Source organism: Haliaeetus albicilla, chromosome 1 (assembly GCF_947461875.1).
Source record: "Haliaeetus albicilla chromosome 1, bHalAlb1.1, whole genome shotgun sequence".
NCBI lineage: Eukaryota > Metazoa > Chordata > Aves > Accipitriformes > Accipitridae > Haliaeetus > Haliaeetus albicilla.
The window spans coordinates 26,603,941-26,624,462 of NC_091483.1; the positions used below are offsets into that span (position 1 = coordinate 26,603,941).

The window sequence follows — 20,522 nt, forward strand, 5'->3', positions numbered from 1 at the left end:
AGTTTATTGTTTTCTCATCAACATGGCACCAACCACATCAAATATATTCACACAGTGATGTTGGCGTTGATGAATTAGCCATGTGCTTTCTATTTACGGATACAGGAGTTTCAATTTCTTCAGGAGAAACGAGAACTTTTAGGTAGAATGTAGGAGATTTCTCTCTGGTCTGTGTGTATGTTCCCTGTGTTCAAGTACTTGTTAAGCTATGCTGGAATTCAGTAGCGTAATGAAGTATTTTAATGGAAGCACATAGTTCTGCAACCCTTCACAAGACTGTTTTTATGGATGGATGAAGCATATGGGGGTAAGCACTTTAAGATCCCAATTTCAATACAGTTCATTTTTTAACAGCAGGCAGTTACAGTGTGCTTTCTCAAGTCACTGTACCATGTATGATTTGCCAAGATGAGGCAGGTTCATTTTACAATTTTTTTTTAATTTTTTCAACTCCTGAAGAAGTATCTGAGTATCAGTTAGATGTTTCATATTTGGAGTTTTGGTCTACAGTAAACAATGTTAGTCAGTGGTAAATAAATGAACCAAAACAAAACAGAGTCCGCATGACTCCATTCTTTACTATAGCTTGAACTATGTTGCTCTTAACTCTTTCTGGGGTCAAGAGTAGTTTCCCTTTGCAATAATTTGTCATACAGATATGACTATACAAATGTTGCAGATGCTGGTGAGATGTATAGGCTACAAGGAGAAAAACAATGTCTGTCTGGAAATAATCTCCTTGCTAGCCTGATGTATGAAAACAACAAAGGTGCTTCACAGTTTGGGGTTTACAGTCATACTTGGCCCTTTTTTCCTATATATTTGCGATGTGCGCAATGTTGGCCATGATAAATAGAAGGATGTCTGCCTATATTCTTTTAGAAGAGTTTGTTCCAACTTCAATCTACCCAGTTCTTTCTCCTGTTATTTTTACATATATATTTCAGCAGGAAGAGCAGTCATAGTGCTCAGATACTCAAAAATGCATCTGCACCACAAGAAACTGCCCGTCAGATTTTCTGCATAGACTATAAAAATAAAAAGTATCTCAGCAATTATTTTTCAGCTGTCAAATATGCTTTTGAAAAGCTGTGACTATAATTTTTCTTGCATAGAACTCTTTGTACTCCCTTATTGTTACCATATGCAGCGCTTTTTTTCATAGTTCAGCCACTCTCTGAATAGCCAAACTCTGAACAATTTTTATTTCTCTAAATTGCTTTCTTCTAAACATAACCAATCCATCTTATAATTGCAAAGGAGCTATTAGAGTATTCAGACTGCATGTAGGGCTCCCAGCTAGGAGTCTTGTGATCTGGAGTGACGTTGCTCCAAGGAAAAGTTTTAGAGACTGTACCTGGGGGGGTTTTTTGAGTCTTGAAAACTGTCCCTCATCTTCCATCTTGGTCTGTTATTGATGATTTCCATCATCTAATTTAGGCTAATATGGACACCAGAGCCACTTAATGAAATTCATAGCTTCAGGTTGCATGCCCATTTGTTTCTTGAAATACAAAGAAACTAAAAAGTATGAAAAAATGCAAACATTTTCTTTTCTATAACAAGAACAGCAAAATACATGTAAGATTCCTGCCAGCTCTGCTTGGCAGCTTACTATTAGCATTGGCTTATTGCTCTTACTGCTTTACATGTGCATGCTGCATATTTCTCTGTACTAAAGGCACTACAATTGACAGGTGGTTTAAAATATAAATTGGAACAACTTCTAATTACCTTTATGCTCATGAACTGAAGTCTCAATGCTGAGAGCCTAGTCTAGGCATGATGTAGCTTTTCTGGCTGATGGAGGTGCACTCTGGAGCCTTAATCATGGTGCTGCTATTCTTCATTCTCCAGATTTTATCTGAGTCTCTTCTATGCTTCCAGGGTATGCTTTGAGATCCTTATTGGCTTCATAAAGGCAATTTTGTAGGAGCTTTTGATGAGAGAGTTAATACCTGGCTTGCAACCAAATGAGAGATTTCTGGAATTACAGGAAGAGGCTATTAAGGGCTTAAGAATGCACCCTTCCCTTTCCCTTTCCCTTTCCCGTGTATTGGGGAAGGTGTACTCAAATCTTGAATGCTTAATTTTGCATCAGTGTTTTGAATGAGTCTAGGAGAAGCAAGATGTTTCTTCTGAAGGCTGAATCGAATAAAGTCTCTAGCAGTTCAGATGGGATCTGTAAGTTGCTGGTCAAGAAGATCAAGCAGCCTAACAGTGCTGTGAATTCTGTTGGTTTTTGAAAAAACTTCATTTAAAATTTTAAATTCCTACCTCGGAATACATTTATACTTACTTTGCGGTCTCCAGGTGATGATCCATCTAGGTGAGTTTTATGTCTCAGGTAGTAACTAATATGAACTGCTTGGGGGAAGAATTCAGGAAATTCTGAAATGGACTTCTTTGAAAGAGTCCTGTAGTGCTTCATTTGTCTTTGTCAGTAATTTTCCTTTTTGTGGTAAAAGGGTTTTAGACAGCGGGCTCAGCTCATCTTTCTTGTACTCTTGCAGTTCATTCTTCTCACAGTAAAGTTTTTCCCAGCCCAAATGATCTGGATTATTTGGGATTTTTTTAGTAATGTCCCAATCGCTGGCCAGAGAGACTTGTTGCACGTTGATTTAGTGCACTTTTTTTCTCCCAGGCTTGGAGCAAGTGACTTGTGTACCTGGGCTGTTCGCTCACATTGTTCTTAACAGCAATCACTTCCAGTCATTGAAAAAGAACCAATAATGTTTCATCAGTAGGAGAAATTTAGCTAGCTGATAAGCTTATCATACTCATTGCCTACGTAAGCTCTAAAACAAAACTTCACTAAAAAGAAATCTCATCAGACTTGCTAGGAATACTATCTTACATTTAATTGAAGTCAGCCTTGCTATACCTGTAATTAACCAAAGGAGAGAAAGACAGGCATGGAGATCCATCATTTTAAAGGTATCATGATGAGGAAACCTGACAATTGTGGGGTTTTTAACATCTATCAATCCTGAACTAAAATACGTGATTTGAAAAGGCAATGAGTCATCTTTCACCTTACCTGAACTTGGTGGGGATGATCTGCAAACCTGCTGCTTGAGACAGATTTTCCTTTTTTTTTTTTTTTTTTTTCCCCTCCACATAGGTATTTTTAAACTCAATCTGACATAGTAACTGGCATGCAGCTCATACAGCTGCTGTAAAGCTAGATTCCTGCTTTCTTCTGAATTTCCTATTGTATACATATTGACATAAGAGGTTTTCAGGCAGCTGCAAGTAACAATTTTAACAATCATGCTTACTGTAGATTGTTTAGAAATGTGGTATAATTTAGTCACATAATTTTACCAGGATAAGTTTCTGAATTCTGAAATGCTGCTGTGATAGTTTAAATTAGTATATCTTCAAACTGCTAAACGTGTGATCTAAAAGATTTTTTTTAAATTACTGGGAGATACCTTAAAATATGATTATCTATTTTTTTTTTTTTTGACAGCTGAGTGGCACATCACACTCTTATTAAAGTCAATGTGAAAACTCTCTTTTAATTCAGTGCACTACGAACTGAGTCCAGAAAATACTTGTATGCTGGCCAACTTCAGCTATGGCATTGTTATGTCTCACTAGCTTTATTTGTTGGGCCAACACTGGCCATCAGAAATATTGAAATAAGCTCAGCCACTTATTTGTGGCAGGAAGTTCCAGTAAATTGAAACACAATCTAGCAAAGTGTTACTGGGGCTCTGTTAAGTTTTCTGTATTCATGTCTCTCTCTGAGATGCAGATGTTTCTGTATTAATTTTCTGTATGCAGAGCATTTCAGACACTTATGGTCTGCATTGGGAGAGAGAATTTTTTCCAAAGTACTTGATTCCACACTGAATAATCATGAAAAACAGTGAGTCATCAAAGTTTGAGAAATCATTATACATTTGGAGATGATAATTGGCCTGCTTGTAATTATTTATACACAAAACTAGAACTGGAGTAATTTGCAGTGTCAAAATTTTTCCTCATTCTTTCCACAGAGAATGTGTTTGCAACAAATACATTTCTCTGTATGTTTCCAATTAATATAAACCTACCAAAATTATGCACTGTTAAAATAGGCCAATCCATTTTATTTAAAAACAAAAAACCAAAAAAATTCCTTTAGACAGAAGGTGGTCTGCAGTTTATAAAGAAGAAATTATGTCTGTTTTCTGTTTATATGTATCTCCTTGTTCACAACTCAGTATTCTGGTGAGTATTCCTTAAATGAAAAGGATCGTTGAAGGATAAGTGGAGAAGTTAAGAGTAAGAAGATAATCCATATCTTCTTCTTTTCCTTCCTGTGGAAGATTCCTTTATCACATAGATTTCCATATGTGGTATCTTTTCTTATCTTCACTTTTCACTCAGAATTTTCTGAAGAAATGAATATTGCATTAAAGCTTCCTAAAGTAATAATACTGGCTATCTTTTTGACAGGAACACTCTAAAGGTTTCTGATGCATTTGCTTACATATACAATTTCTAACAATAACCCCTAAAATTCTTAAAATATTTACCTTCAGAGTAACCCATACGTAAAAAGATACTGCTTAAATGGAAAACAACTGATTTTGTGTAGTGTTCAAAATCTGACTAAAAATATCTTTGAGAAACATTATGTTTACAGTATCCTTGAGGAGTGGAAGCTACTTTTCACAAAACCAGACCGAAATGGCACTCATATTCCCCTTCCTCCCATCTGTTGTCTCTGTCTATGTTACAGTTATCTGGTGGGTAGTTAGTGCTGAGTAAATAGTTGGGTATTATTTGGAAAAAAATCTACTGTACAAACATATTTGCTTTTGAGGATCTTGGAAAAAAGTGTATGTAGTACTGTAAGTAAATATCCAGTAATAGTATACATTTAAAAATGGTAGCGGAAACCTAGAAAGGAAATGCACAGTCCAGAAGAAACATTTTCAATACCATCTGTAGTATCTGCAATAAGCAAACAAATAGTTAGTGTACATGTCTGTTGTATAAACCTACTCATCCCCTTGTCTTTCATGATGCATTGCCTTGTCTGGTTTTCCAAAATGTTTTACAGGGATTGTGTTATAGAAGACCATGTATTTGGTACTTGTAAAAAATTACTTGCTAATCTGTGGTAGCAGTTCTTTAGAGAACAAAGCAGAAAGTAGTTTGAACTATGTAGCACACAGCTCTGGAGACAATAAAGTTTAAGTCAAAGACAGACTATAGTTTGAAGTCTTTCTTTCAAAACAAATGAAAATGTCTTTGAGTATTCCGTGAGACTTCCGGTGCAACCATGTAACAAATTTCAATAAATATTGTCACATATAGGATTTTTCTCAGTGCATCCTGAAGTAGCCTTATGTACTATTTTGGCTCATCTTTCTCACCCAGCCTGCATCAGCTGTGGAAATTCTGATTGCTTCAATTTTTGAAAAGCATTTTCTCTCTCTTTCCAACACTAGAAAGAAGTAATTGGGGAAAGAATAAAATTGCCATGTTTTGTTGTTAAAGATTTAGGGTTTTTATAATGAAAAAATATTATTCATTTTCACAGTGATGACCTCTTATCTTCAGAGATAATTTTTTTTTCTCCTGTAGGGCAGTATGTCTCAAGCAAATTTCTCTTTCTTCTATTCTATAAAGCAAATCCCACAAGACTTTAGACCAAATAGTCCTGATACAAACAGAATCACGGGGGAAATTCCAATGATTTTCCATTGCAAGCAGGTGCTTCTCTTCAGCCTACTGGGAATTTCTGATTCTTCTTTACTGAGACTCTTCAAGATGCTACATGCCATCCTTTAATTCAAGTGCAGGAGCTATGTAGCATGGATAAAGAGCAGGAAAAAATTTAACAGTAGATAAAATACCTAGCATTGTAAGGGAGCATAAACAGTATTTTTCTTCTATGATAAAGAAATATTCCCTGAAAACAGTGCTTATGTGCAAAATACAAGCACTGATAAGTTGCAAGAGCTGTTGGCTGGTCCTTCTAAGCCAACGATTTCACCCATAATGAATTTTCCTTCTACAAATACTTGCATAATTCTTTTCTGTATTCATTCATCATAAGACTAATTAAATCTTTTGGGCTAAGCTTGCAGCAGACCAAACAGTTAAATTTAGCTGCTGGCCCACGCAGCCCTCTGGGGAACTTCATATACTTACCATGACCTTACTGTTGATTTAACTAGTAATATCTGTAGTTGGCTTTCTAGAAGTAAATGTATTTGTAGCCAAGGTTCAGCTCAGCCTTCGTTTTTGCACCTGCAACAGACTGTGTGTGTAAATATTACTAGATAAATATCCTGTAGTACAGTGCTAGAAAAATCTGGGAAAGCTAATAATTTGCAGACTTGCCTTGATTTTTGGAGTGCATAGTGCCATATTTAAAAATCTGATAAATAACTAAGAAAATATTAGTGTGTGCTGCATGTATGGGATCAAGAGGTGCTGAAGAAGCTTAATAATAAAAATTGTCCTGTTAATGCACTGGAAAGTGTTGCTTTCTTTATTGGATACCAGGGAAGAACCGTTCAGAGATAACATTTGAAAGATATTGTAGGTCCTCCCAACAGTCACAAACTTTCCCAGGATATCAGCACATAAAAAAGCTAGTGGTCGTGCAGATAACCAAGATGCCGGTGACTCGCTTTACACTCTCAGCATGTCATCTACTCATGGTGTGAGAGGAAACCACAGTAAGAGCTGGAGGGAAAAAGAGGTAAGGGGTTTTATTCCTGAAGGGCTTTCCAGATGCAGTAACTTGTTATTGGATCTGACAAGTAGGTTAGTACACAGGCTTCTTAGCCAACAATGTACCAAAAATCATGAGTTTCACAAGATGTACATCCAACTGATGTCCTCTTTCATACTAAGTATGTCTGGAATTTTTGGCAGGGTCCATGATCTAGGCTGGGAGAGGGCAGATAGCTAAGGAACTCACTAGGTTGGTATGGCATCACTTTTTCATAGTGTTTATTACTTTCTTGATAGCTAGTTGAACTGACTCATTCATATGGCTATAGTACCTATTAGTAATAGTGCAGATGGTAGGAATACGCACTCCTGGGTGAAGGGATCAGCAGAACCGCTGCAGACTTGCTTTAAACTAAACTATTACACTTTGAGTTTTGCTCACAAGCCGAAGTAGTGCTCAGAAAGGGGGTAAAAACCAGCAAAGATAAAATGGATGAACACAAAACCAGCAAATACATTATGTGCTGTCTTCTCAGCAACAGTGATCCAAATCAAGCAGTGTGAGCAATCAGTCCTAAGGGGCCGTATGCTTAGGGAAGACAGTCTTGAGACACTGCCTGTGAAGCTCCAGGGGGAAAGTCTGGCTGTGGTGCCAGCATTTAAGAGAAAATTTCTCTCCAGCAGGCATGTGTCTCCAGTGTCCCTTTCGCAGGGGGCAAAGACCTGAGACCTCACAGTTTCAGTCTAAAAGAGGAATTAAATGGCAGAAACAACTTCCCTGCCTGCTCTTATTCCATTGTCAGTGAAAGGTAACTTGACTGTTCGTTTGTCAGAAGACATAGCAATTAATCATAAAATTTAAAATTAATCCAACTTTCTCTAGCCCTCTTCTTTCCTCTGATCACCTAAACATGCAGTTGAAATGGAACCAGTTACTGAATTACAACAGTGTATATCCATATTAAATCCTTTCTAGAATTTGCATCCTTATAACTGGACTCAACCTCTGGACTCTGAAGGAAATAAGTAACTTGCAAAGTATCAACAAGGATAATTCCATGTTTCTCAAGGGAAAAAAAAGAAAGCGAAATAAGGCACAGGACTTCTTGGCCAAAGTATAGGGAGAAATCCTTAGTACCTCAGTGAACTGCATGAGCTGACGTTTCTTATTAGCCATCATTATTATAATGTTAATTTAAATTCAGATTAGTTACGAGATTTTAAGTGTTTGCTCTTTTCATCTTGCAACCATGTGATAAGAGCATTCAGTAAAGAGGCTACCTATTCTGTTTTCTCAGTTACATAAAGAAAAATACACAAGCCAGATGCGTTATTTCATATGTTTGGTTATGTTGTGCCACTGTGATTTGCCAAACTAACAGTTCCTTCATTGCATGTTGAACTTGTCTTTTGTTAAACACCAACTATTGCCTGGCTACTTCCCACCACGCTGTTTTTATTAGATCTGTCTTAGGTCTGTTTCTTTTGTTGTTTCTTTTCTGTGCCTTCACTCTCAAAATATCTTTAAGGTATTACATTTAGCTGCTGACATAGTTATTCCTCTTCTAAAGCCCACAGTATTCCCCAAGTCTGTATATTTTTCCTCATCTTCAGTGTTCCTCTGATTTAACTGTTCCATTTTGTTTTGACTTTTGATTATCCCAGGGTCCGATTGGTATGGATGGAAAGCTGGTAGGTGATTTGTTCAAAACCAGTGTAATTTAGGTCGTGCACATATTCCCTCTTTGCTTTTTTAATTAGTCATGCTGAAATGTATATTAATCACATATTGGCTTCCTTTGGCATAACTTATTTCAACCTCAATAGCATAGATTTTTAACAGAGTGCCAAAAAGCCACTTCAGTCTTTTGTGTCTATCCAAGGAAATGGAGGTCAGCCATGCTGCTCCTGTTTCCTTATCATTTTCTATCTGGATTAGATTGGAAGGCAGATGTCCCTGCTTGGGTGCTCTGTCCAGGGAATGCTTCACAAGGGTAGTTTGGTCGTGCCTTTCAAACAGCAGGATATTATTTCTGACCACATATCTGCGACTCTTGCTGGTTTCCTTTTTCCACAGGTTCTTCGTTTTTGTGTTTTAATTTCTCTCCATGGATTTTGTTGGCTGATTAGATCTGAACAGCCCCATGTCTCATTTTAAATGCATTTGTGGGCTATCCCAGATATTCTTTAGGGAGATGCTACTTGAATTAAGTTAGAAATAACCTTTACTTTTATACAATGCATTTGTAAATATATTTATATTTGTGTATATATTTGTATATCCACATATTTGGATGTATGAACCTGGAAGTTATTGTTCCCAGCTCTTTAAAGATTAAAATCATGCAAAAGGTGTAAAAATTCAGTTTCTGCACTTTCTCATGCTACTTTTTTTGCTCCCTCTCTCTTCCTCCTTTTCCAGGACAGCTCTTTTCTCTGATACCCTGAATACATCTTTTCTGTCTTTTCATTTGCTACAGGCCCCATTTCCTTTGCAAGCTCAACTTGTTAACTTGCAGTGTCAGCTTCCATTTTCTTCTCTTAAGACTTTTTCCTGTGCTCCTTGAGATCTCTTTCTACTGTTAAGTAACTTTTCTGCAATGTTTGCAGCCTCCAGTCAATAGGCTTTTTTCTTTAATCTCCTCTTTTAGCAGATTGATAGCTTACCTATTGACTTCAGATAGACCTGGCTACATCATGGGTTGTTTTTTTTCCCTTAGTATCATTTACGTATCAGCTGCTAATATTAAATTCCTAGGAAGGGATTAACTATCAACCATAGAAGACCTTTCATCATAGTAATTAGAATAGGCTGCCAAAGGACCCCTTTCTTTCCTGCAAAACAACGTATGAAGTCAGTAAACAGGAATATAGAAGGGAAAATTGTTCTGAAGATTTTGCTGAAACCACAAAATATTATGTAGCTATACCCACTGTAGTAATGCAGATTTAAAAAATAAATTTAAAAAAAAAAAGGCAGCAATCAGTAGTGGATAATCAAGTACGTGAACAATGGTACAGAGGTTCAAAGCAGCAGCCACTAAAATATGCCTGATCAGTTATTGGTGTTGGGACTGATCTGTAAATGCATGTAAAGAACAGCAGTCAGTTAGTAGATACAATCAATGAATCACTTTTACAGTATGTAACACATTTGAATAAAGAGATATTCATTAGAAAAAAAATGGAGTAATGTTGACTTTTCAGTCTTGAAGAGTATTTTCACCCTGTTTGTTATCTAAAATTTAGAGGAATACCTCCAGCTAAAACATTTTAATCCACAAGTAACATGCACTGGGAACAATTTACACAGCAACGAGCAGGGTGATTTCAGTGATCTTGGAGCCCTTTTGGGAACACAAGCATATTAACTGAGACTGAGCTTGCTCAAGTGAGTTATCATATCACATTGTATTCATGTTAGAGGGTTTTTTTAATGAACACAAAATTAACTCACAGGGCTTTATTCCTGACCCTTTCACAACATACAAAAATGAGAGAAAGCAAAATGAACTGCCTCTTTTTCGTCTCCCACACTTTGAATTGTTGAGCAACAATGACCCTTTACAATAAAAAAGGTCAGTATTGTGATGCCTCTTTCTACCTGTACCTTTGTACGCAGAGCTGATGAATTCCATAATATAGCATTTGCCTCATCCTCTGGTTAGTGTCACTTACAGGATCATTATTTAGAAGAGAAAATTATACTGTAACTGCAGTAGCTAGTAGGGCAAGGAGTATCTAAGAGCATACAAACATATTGAAGGGTTGAGAACAACTGAAAAAAACCAAAAATAGTTACCTTCACTAATGCAATGTTCCTTCCATGTTCAAGGAGCTCATAGCCAACAGGATAAAAAAATCTTGCTATGAGTACTTTTGTATTCGGCATCTGCATTTAGTTAAATGCAGGATAATTGCAATATTGGCAGCATATATAAACTAAGAGTAATGCAACTATTACATTCCCCATTATCTCATGGAGTTCTGTGTTACCATGAAAAACAATTGTCCTATAAAAATTCAGTTTCCAGCTTTCCTTTCTCTGTATTGCAGAGATGATAAAAGACTAATTATAAATGCACAATAATAAAAAGGCAAACTGGTAATGCTGTTGAGACTGAATGTAGAAAACACTTTCATGGGAGTATGATTCCATCCCTGACATTCAGTTCAGGGTATATTTGTGTTATGTGTGTATGTCACTTTATATATATAGCACGTACCATGCGGACGCTTAGTAGCCTATATGTCTAAGTTAGATTGAAGAACAAGGTGTCAGTTTTCAAATCTTTTTGTTTACGTATATATATATATTCTCTTTATTTGCTTTCTACTGCTTTAAATCAACATTTGTTGAAACGTTTTGTTAATTTCAGACTTTCATTTAAGATTTTTTATTTAATTATATATATCTTGGAGACAGTCTTTAATGATTTGGTCAAAAGAATTGAAACTTTAGATATACTTGTGAGACAAATGTATTGTCAGTTTATATATAAAAGTCTGCATGCATAGGTCTCAGTTTAGTTAATTTATACAAATTTATTGTACAGGCTGCCCAATACTGCATTAGTAAGCAATTCCTGATTAGGAATTAGGATCAGGTATAGCATATAATAGCTTAAAACCTGCTGTGATGGGAAGATTGAGGTAAAGGCTGAGTGCTGAGCAGTCCCAATTGTATTCATTAACTCAGTGTGATGTGTAACTTCATAGAACTGACCAGTTCAGAAAACTTTACTTCATATTAGAAGTGGCAAACCTCAGCCAGTGTTTTTTTTGTCTGAAAACCTCTGTAAGTGCAGTGCTGGTTTAAGAAGCTAATACAAAACTGCAGCATCTACAACAGAGAATGCTTTAGGCTGCCTTCAGTGTAAGGATTAGATAGCTACAATAATTCTGTATTCTACCATGATTCCTCGTAACGTTATTTCTAATATTTCTTACATTTAAAAAAAAAATCTTTAAAAACTTGCATGTGAATTAAAATATATTTTCCTGGTTTTTAATTTAGCACAAAAAATCTTACTAGTTACTAAAAAAAGCATTTTTCTTCAGCTGCTTTTCTTGTAGATAATAGTTCCCAGTTGAAATGATTCCCCTACCCTCTTTAAAATCACACAGAATTGCAGAGTGGTTGAATTTGGAAGGCACCTCTGGAGGCCATCTGGTCTAACCCCCCTGCTTAAGCAGAGCCATCTAGAGCAGGTTGCCCAGGATCACGTCCAGAAGGCTTTTAAATATCTCCAAGGATGGAGACTCCACAATCTCCCTGGGCAACCTGTGCCAGTGCTTGGTTACCCTCACAGTAAAAAAGTGTTTCCTGATGATCAGATGGAAAAGTTTTGAGTCTCTGTAGCAGTACCTTCTAGTTAAAGTGGAGAGTTTTTGTAAGACTTTTAAGACGTCTCCATGCTCAGTTTCCTTCAACTAAAGAAAATATAGTTTTAGTTCAGCTGAAATGTTACTGAAGTGTCATAAAACCCTAGAAGCTAAGCTAGAAGTTTAAGAAATTCTCTCTTTATAGGGAGAAATATATGAATATTTGTTTCTGTCTTACAGTGTGAGCTGATTGTCTGGGTGATTGTAGTTCATAGTCACAGCTACTATACTGTTTTGTAATATAATACTGCTTCATGCAGATAATTTGTAATGAGTAGGCTAGAATAACTGATGACTTTCACCGGCTGTCCTAGGCCAGGAACATTAGTGATAGGAAGTCTGGTCTGTAAGGGCTTGCAGCAGCAAGAGATACATACAACACCTCGGTGTGCAAAGGATGCCTCTCCATTTGTCCAGGGGTGGTCCAAAGGTGACGATAAATAAGGGAGAGGAAATGTATCAGCTACCTCTTGGGCTGACTGACAAGAGTTAATCTACTGCTGACTTGCTGGTTTTAATATTGGTTTATACTTGCTTAAAACTGTGGTGCTTGCAGCAATGGCAAAAAGACTACTGTTTGCCCAGCAATGTGCTCCTCCAGTTTTTAGACTTTGTTCGTTCAATAGGCGGTAATTAGCACCTCCTTGAAGCATGGGGGCAAGCCGTAAAGGAGAAAAAGCACGCAATACCTACTTCTAAATTAGCTCAGCATCTGTGGATTCTTTTTCACTTGAAAATGATTAACTTAGGTCTTTCTATCATTTCTAAATTGTTCTGACTATCTAAAGTATGAAGTTTCTCAAATGCAGGTTCAATGATGTGTTATTGTAATTTATTTCTGGAATCAGTTACTTGCAAGAAAGTTCATCAGTTGGAATTAGAACATTCAAATTCAATATAGAATTAAGAGTCAGAATCTGACTTCAATACACTTACTGGATTTTTTGTTATGTCCTCATTAGAGAGTACTGTAACTATTTGCTACTATTTAAGGAGTTAATCCTTGTCTTAATTTACCATAACCTTATCTTTTTCTTGTTTTTCAGGGTCAGCCTGGTCCTCAAGTAAGTGCCATCTTATTTTCCTGCATAAGTTAAAGCTAAATACAGGGCCCACCAAACTCAGGTTTTCTACAGAGTTTTTTTTTTTTTTTATTATTAAATCCTACTGTAATAAGCTAGAAACTGGTAACCATTGCATAATTCTGTAAGGCAAATATTTCCCAAGAGAGAAAGATGGGCCCCCCCATATGGTTGAGTTCCCTCAGCTGTTTGACCAGATGGTGGGGTTAACAACGTAATACTGAATAAAGCAAATCTCCTAACTATGGCTTGAAACTTTGCCACCTAACTTTAAAGCAAGATAAAATAACTTAGCAAATGTGTAGCAAATGTAATACTTCAACTGCTTATTAATCACATGCTAATAGTGTTGCAGTAATCCAGGCAGCCCTCAGTTATTTTAAATATTGCACTGCTAGCTGTTTTGATTAATTATATACACTGCTTTGAATTAGTTCTGCTTTATTTAAGAATAGTAGAACTTTGTCTTGTGAGCTGTAACTGAAGATGTGGTAATCTAGAGTCGAACTTCAGTTCTGAAGTAGAAATAGAACAGCAGAAAGGAAACATTAGGTATAGCAAAAATTAAATGTAAATTATTTGAGTTAGAGTGATATAGAAATGTGGAAGAGCAAGGAAGTAGGAAAAAGAAAAGTGAATACTAAAGCCAAACTTAGTGAAATCAGTTGAAAAACTCTACCTTTTTGCACACGTGAGATGCATTATGGAACTCTAGTCTGTGGGACCATCTTAGCACAAGTGAGTTGCCTGAACCAGGATTTCTGTGGCGGCCTTTTATATTTCAGAATCATAATTGAAAGTCAAAGCTTTACAGCCTTATCGACTGAATTTTTTTAAGTTAAGATTTTCTTTATGGGAAGCAAGCATTTTTCTCAGATTTTCTTGTTTCTAATCATCGTTTTCTGTTGAAAGACAGTTTGCGTTATAAACCGTCATCCCACTCAGTTTTGAATGCCTAGTATCCTTGCAGTGCCAGGCTCCATTTAATAGTATTATCTAAGTAGCCCATATGATATTGGAAATTACCACCCCCCACAGCACTTACTTTTCATGGTAAGCTCTTGATGTGTGGCCTACACAGAGAGGTATCTTCAGCCTCTGTGCTGCTGGGGGTCAATGAAGAGAGAGATCGTAATTCTGTGTGGCAGTCTTGCTCTGAACAAACTCTGTTGAGGACCTGAAGCTGTTACTGGAGCCTGTGGGCTGCCCTCCAGTTGGCAACGACTTGTGCTGCCACCCGTGTCTTTTCCCTCTGGGTTTGGACCCCCACCTCCCACATTTCAGTTGCTTGGAGAGTGTCTCTTGCTTAATGCTCGTAAACAGCTTCTCAGTCTTTGGAGCTCATATCTCTACATGAAATGCCCTGAGGTAGCTGTAGGCAAAGAACCACAATGGAGATGGCAGCATGCAGTGCTGTTTCAAGGGCAGAAAGGCAGACAAATCTCGTCATGATTGTTAAGAGAAGTGGGGTGCAAACCATAGGAAAAACCCTCTAAAAATGCCCTCCCAAATTTTATTAACTACTCTGTGCTCTGAATGAATATACAGAAAACAAGTACAAGGTACTAGGGCCCACAAGACTTAGGATGAGAATTCTTGCATCCTAACTTCAGTAGTTCCTCCCAGTGGAAATGCTCATCTCTGTGCCATTGCTATTGTTCTGAGCAACACCATTTCTCTTAATACTGTCTTTTCCTCCTTTCCAGCTCAAGATGCTATTATTGTGGCAGCAGGATATGTATGTACTTAGTAATTTTGACTGGCTGATTTGAGTCCAGGAATAATTCTTGCAAGGGCACCGGTGAGGAAGCCATAATGGCATGAAACAGTCAGAGGAGAATTCAGCTTTAGATCAGGATGCCTAAACCTAGAAGCTTGTGCGTAGGTGTTGACATGTGAGGTGTGTAAGCACTCCTTGTAGTCAGTGAAGGCTGAGTCAATACTCAGTGCACCTAGAGACCTCTTCAGCTCGTTGTAAACTCCTAGGGCTCAATTACGTTGCCTGCATTCAGGTGTTTGTTGCTGTGTGAGATGATCCAGGGTCTCCAGCCTAGCCTCTGGCTGTTTCACGTACAATGGCTGGAGTCTGTGTTGGGCCATTGTTGTATCTGTCAGTCATGGGCAGCTGTCTTGGATACCTAGGGAACCTCTCACATGACACTACTTGCACACATTCGTGCCTCTTAATTACAGATTCTGATTATAGGCAGCTACTGAATCGAATAACCATTCTGCTGAATTGCTTTCTAGCCTATGTTGACAACTATGTGTCTTAGGCAAATACATGTAGGCTATACATTTAGATGTCTTTCCCCTTAAACTGAAACCCAGATCCAGATAACTTCATGAGACAGCATTTTTAAAATGCAGAAAACTCTGGTTGAAAATCTCAAGAATTTTTAAAATTGTTTTTAAAGTATCAGTAGAAAACAGAATCTGTTCACATACAGATAAAATAAGTCAAACCCCCGCAGTTTCTCATTAAAAAACTGCAGAAATTTCAGCCACCCGTGGTTGTCAGTAATTTCCTCAGTCTTAACTGTCCATGAGAAATCTGAAATGCAAAGTATTGGTCGGTTTGGTTAGTAAGTAAAGGATTCCTGCCTTCAAAGAGAATTACTATGCTGACAAAAGAAAGTTTTTGATGTCATAGCCATTTAAGTCCACACTAAGAGAAAAGATAAATTCTAATCCTTTTTACACTCAGTGTTTTATTAGCACCTATTCTTTTTTTTGCTATAATTTTCAAAAAGTACACACTGAATTCACACAACACATACATAGTTACTGGGTACAAATATAAATTCATAACAGATCAGTAACACCTCCTATCTTTTTATCTTTGAATTTTTACTGCTTCTTTTCTTCAAAAATACACTGCAAAAGAGAATTTTGCTTCATATTTTCCTGGTTTAAGTAAAAGAAAGTTTCATTACAACCCACAAGCATTTTTTCAGAAAAATCTTGTGGTTCTATTGTATCTCTGAAAGATAAATCAATAATCCATAGCTAAAGGATTTCTAGCATAACCTTTAAAAAAATAAAGTATCTTCTTATGATTTTAGTTTTCTGTTAAAAAGAAAGCTTTTTCAAATACTATGTAAACTGAGTTTCTTTATAGAAGAGCAAGTAATAAAATTTTTAATATTTTTGCTGAAACTTAAATTCTGGCTTTTGAGTGACCCCAAAGAATACCTGCTTTTTTTTCTTGTTTAGAATGTAAATATGTATTTAGATTAATTTGTACCGGAAAGGTTTATTTTCCCAACAAATCTATACAACCAAATTTTGCCCATACACGTCCTGTTTAAAATAATGGAAGTATTCATGTTTGTCAAAGAACAGACTTTAGCTTCTAGTCTAAAGCTAATTCCATAACGAATGTACTATCTGGGTAAAGAGAAGGCTTGTTATTTTTAACTTTTTTGTTGTTTAGAAGTAAAGTTCATATAAATTTTGTAAAAAAGAGCATTTAGTATTCGGGTGAAGGAAGAGAAAATGATCCTTTATGAAATCCTAAACTGAACTAAAGCCATTAATGACTATAAATGTTGGGCCGGGTGCTGTTTCAGTGTGACTTTGTCTCAGACAGTCAACTGTTCTCCTGTGTGGCAATATCCTCTCCCTGGCCTATCTGTAGTGCAACATACTTTTTCTCTCATGTCAGCATACGTGATCACTCTCTGTGTGGGACTTTGAGATATAGCAGCCCCACAGATGCTTCTCCCTTCTCTTTGGCAGGCATTCAAATCTGCATTAGAAATGGACAAAATACTAATGATTGATACTTGTTTTCATGAGATTCTTGTTTTCCTGTATGTAAAATGTCTGTGGAAGCGGTGTTATTTCAGTCTGAAATTTTGCAGTGTTGTGTGCATGACAAAGGGTTACCATAGCAATTCTGGTGACAAATGTATGCGTGTGTCTTTTTTACCGTCAAGCTTCAGGGTATGTGACTGGAGTATTTTTAATTTCTGATGGCAGCGATTCTGATTCATGGTTGGACAGGCTATTACTGGCTTCGGCTGTCAACAGAGCTGGTGGGAACCATTTTAACTTTCAGTTTTCTGCTTTTTGTCAAGGACTGAGAGAAAGAGCCAGCAGGACATAGGCCATAGTTTTGAGCTGGTGTGGATGGCAGCAGTGTATGGAAGAGATTTGTTTATCACTTCCTAGAGAACACTGTGATGGTAAGGAGAATCCTAGACCTTGGGAAAGAGTTGAGTATCTGACAGCAGGAAGGATGGGAAAGGGGTTGTGTAAAACATTTTCTTTAAGTCCTGCTGAGTTTCCCTTTCAGTTTGGTAGTTAGGATAGCCATCTGCATTCCAAGACCTGTTAAATATTCCTCTTAGTTAGCACATGCCATTCAGTACTGGGGCAGTTGATAAGGTCAAGTGATCTTGTATGTGTTTTGATGGCTTTTTAAGCGATGGGCAAGGTGCATAATATGTCCTATTGACTAATGCTGCAAAGTCTTTACCTGTCAGAGCCTTAGAGTTGAATGCTTCTTTTGTTCTGATCACCATAAATTGAGGTGTAAGCTCCACGTTCCTTGTTCCCAGCAGTGTGCCTCTAGGAATGCCTTGAGTCTCTCTACTTGCGCGGAGAGTGGGGGAAGGAGGCAAGAAGTACGCTTTTGAAGGACAGAATCAGAGTGAGGCTGGAGAAAGAGTTCATCACCTTGAGATACACAGTGCAGTAAAACTGTTGCTCCTGAGAGAAGCCCACTGGTTGTATCCAGGCCATCAGCTGTTCACACTCTAGAGAATCATCTTGTGGGGTGTTTCTCCTTCTAGCAGCTGATACCCTAAGCTCCTTTGTAAACTTCTGATCCTGCTGAAGGATTGTATGACTCATTTTGAATATGCAAATGCTAGTCTGCTTTTGGGTTAAGAGTTGCAGGTCAGATTTTGCTGTCAAACTTTAACAAATTCATTTGTTAACAAAGAACAGGTACAGTCGCTCAAATTTTTGTTTTCTAGGCAAATATAGAATGATGTTCTCTTTGTTTTATATACTTGTGTGTGTCCCCCCTCACTTTTTCAGGATGCCATCAGGCCATTATTTCAGTGTAGGTTATGAAATTCTTTCAATAACTTTAGTGTGTTTTAGTTTCTTCTTAATTCCCTATGTAAAGCTGTGATTACTTAGCTAGAAATCAGAATATGAGTTAGAATTTGGTGTAAATTCATAGGGGCATTCATTCTATTACTGTGATCTTTCATTTAAGGGGAGCCAAATATCATTTTGCACCTAAAGATTTGGGTTCAGTTTTTTGTTTCTTCTGAAGCATCTTCACTAACATGTAAACAGTAGAAAGAGCTACTGCATTTGCCATGTTCTGCCCTAGGTATTACTGATGTCGGTGTGGAATGCAGAACCTCAATGTCATGTCAAAGCAGGTACTGTAAGTTAAGGAGGAAATATATTTTTAAAAGGGAATGAACAGTTTGTTAGGCTTTGGTAAAGAAGGACAAGAACTGAAAGAGAATAAATAACAGGTTTATTTGTCTTTTGAAAAAAATTCTTCCTAAGTGAGTTTAAAATATCTGTAGTTTTTAAGTTTTCATGTGCACACCACACATTTCCTCCCAACTACTGTTACCAAGTCCAAACTAATTAGTTATACCTGTATAAATGAAAATAAGATTAGGCTTAGCCTGAGAGTTTGGGCTTATATACAGCAGTAGAAACAGATTAATGTAGTGTTTTTTAAAAAATACTCTCATCTAATGGCCAGGTAGACATAGGAAGATAGCCAAACACCGTATGTAAAAGTCTGTTTCTTACTTGCATCTGTACCAATAACAAGGCCAAATACTTGATCCCATTGCTGTTAATAACAATCTACTATCAATTTTGAGATCAGAAATTAATCTTAACTGAGGGCATTGCCTAAATAAACAAGCTTGTACTAAGTTTGATAAGTATTTAGCAGGCAGAGTTTTACCATTTGCTTGCCATTTTCTTTCCTTTCTAAAGCTGTAAACGAACTCCTAAACACTATTGAAATGGTGCAATTTTTTTAGGAAACCCTCAGTCCATATTGACTTGTGAACATGAAGAAACAAATGCTAGTATCATGGCTTTTCATTTTATGTTAGTTGCCAAACTGAACCACATCAGAGAATATAGGAGGAGAAATCATGCTTAAAACTTCATGTTTACTCTCTGATGTGTACATAAATGTTTATGACACAAAAGATGCAAGAAATGTATCTTCCCAGAAGGATTTAATGTATTTAATTGTTTTAAAGTATGTTGCTTTCTCAGCTTTATATGCAATAAAGCATAAGTTAATTTTGTTAAAAGGAATTGAGAATAACAATAAGCACTTTTAAAATATAAAACACTTCAGTTTCCCCTGGTAGGCTTATGTACATGTGTAAACCGGGAGAGCTGTGAATATTAAATGCTTGTTCAGCTGAGCAGATGTCATTAGTGCAAATAAGAGAATTCTTTGCTTTGTGAAGAAGAAAGCACGGAATTGGAGATATAGAGGCAAACTGTGCTGGCCTATCAGCTGTACCAAGACTAAGGAAGCACCACACATAATTTAAAAAGGCTGAGGGGAGTAAGTTCCAGGTGTAAACAAGCAAACTTCTTGTAGCATTCGATATTGTGCTCTGCTTCCAACATGTTTTTTTACTTGTCTTTTCTCAGCCTTTTGCCAGGATTTGCGAAGGAGCCTCTAATGGCAGATTAATGACTTCCCTACAGTACCCTGCCAAGTGAACTTAGTTGGGGATAATCAGACTTGTTAGACCTCTGTTCATCTAATGTCAGATGCCCAAAGCAGAGGCCAGACTCCTTCCTCACCTCTGCTACTGTGTTCTTTTACCTCCTCTGATAGGCATGCTTTTGAGTTACAATTTCAGTAACTATCTCTGGAAATCTTGTGCTGAAATAGCAAGATAGTTCAAATGTTCCACAGCATTTCCTGGAACTTGTAATTTGTTTCTGACTTTCTTACCTGATTCAGAAAAACATCAGATTTGCAATCTGTTAATTTAACAATTACCAATTCAATCTAGGTTTTCATTTTCCACAAACACAAAAATAAGAATATTCATTTGTCATGGTTAAACCCCAGCCAGCAGCTAAGCACCACGCAGCCACTCTCTCACTCCCCGCCTCAGCAGCGCAGGGGAGAGAAAATATAACAAAGGGCTCGTGGGTCGAGATAAGGAGAGGGAGAGATCACTCAACCAATTAACATCATGGGCAAAATAGACTCGAATTGGAGAAAATTAATTTATTGCCAAACCAGAGTAGGGTAATGAGAAATAAAACTAAATCTTAAACCACCTTCCCCTCACCCCTCCCTTCTTCCCGGGCACAGCTTCACTCCCAAATTCTCTACCT

The 20,522-nt window shown here is 37.1% G+C and overlaps 1 protein-coding gene across 1 annotated transcript in view; it reads left to right on the top strand.

Moving 5' to 3' along the window:
* COL25A1 (collagen type XXV alpha 1 chain) overlaps positions 1-20,522 on the top strand; it is a 323,161-nt gene that overhangs the window by 182,791 nt on the left and 119,848 nt on the right. Inside the window, exon 5 of the mRNA XM_069782996.1 lies at positions 13,119-13,136. Within this exon, the coding sequence (XP_069639097.1) occupies positions 13,119-13,136 (18 nt within the window). The remainder of the gene's footprint in view (positions 1-13,118; positions 13,137-20,522) is intronic.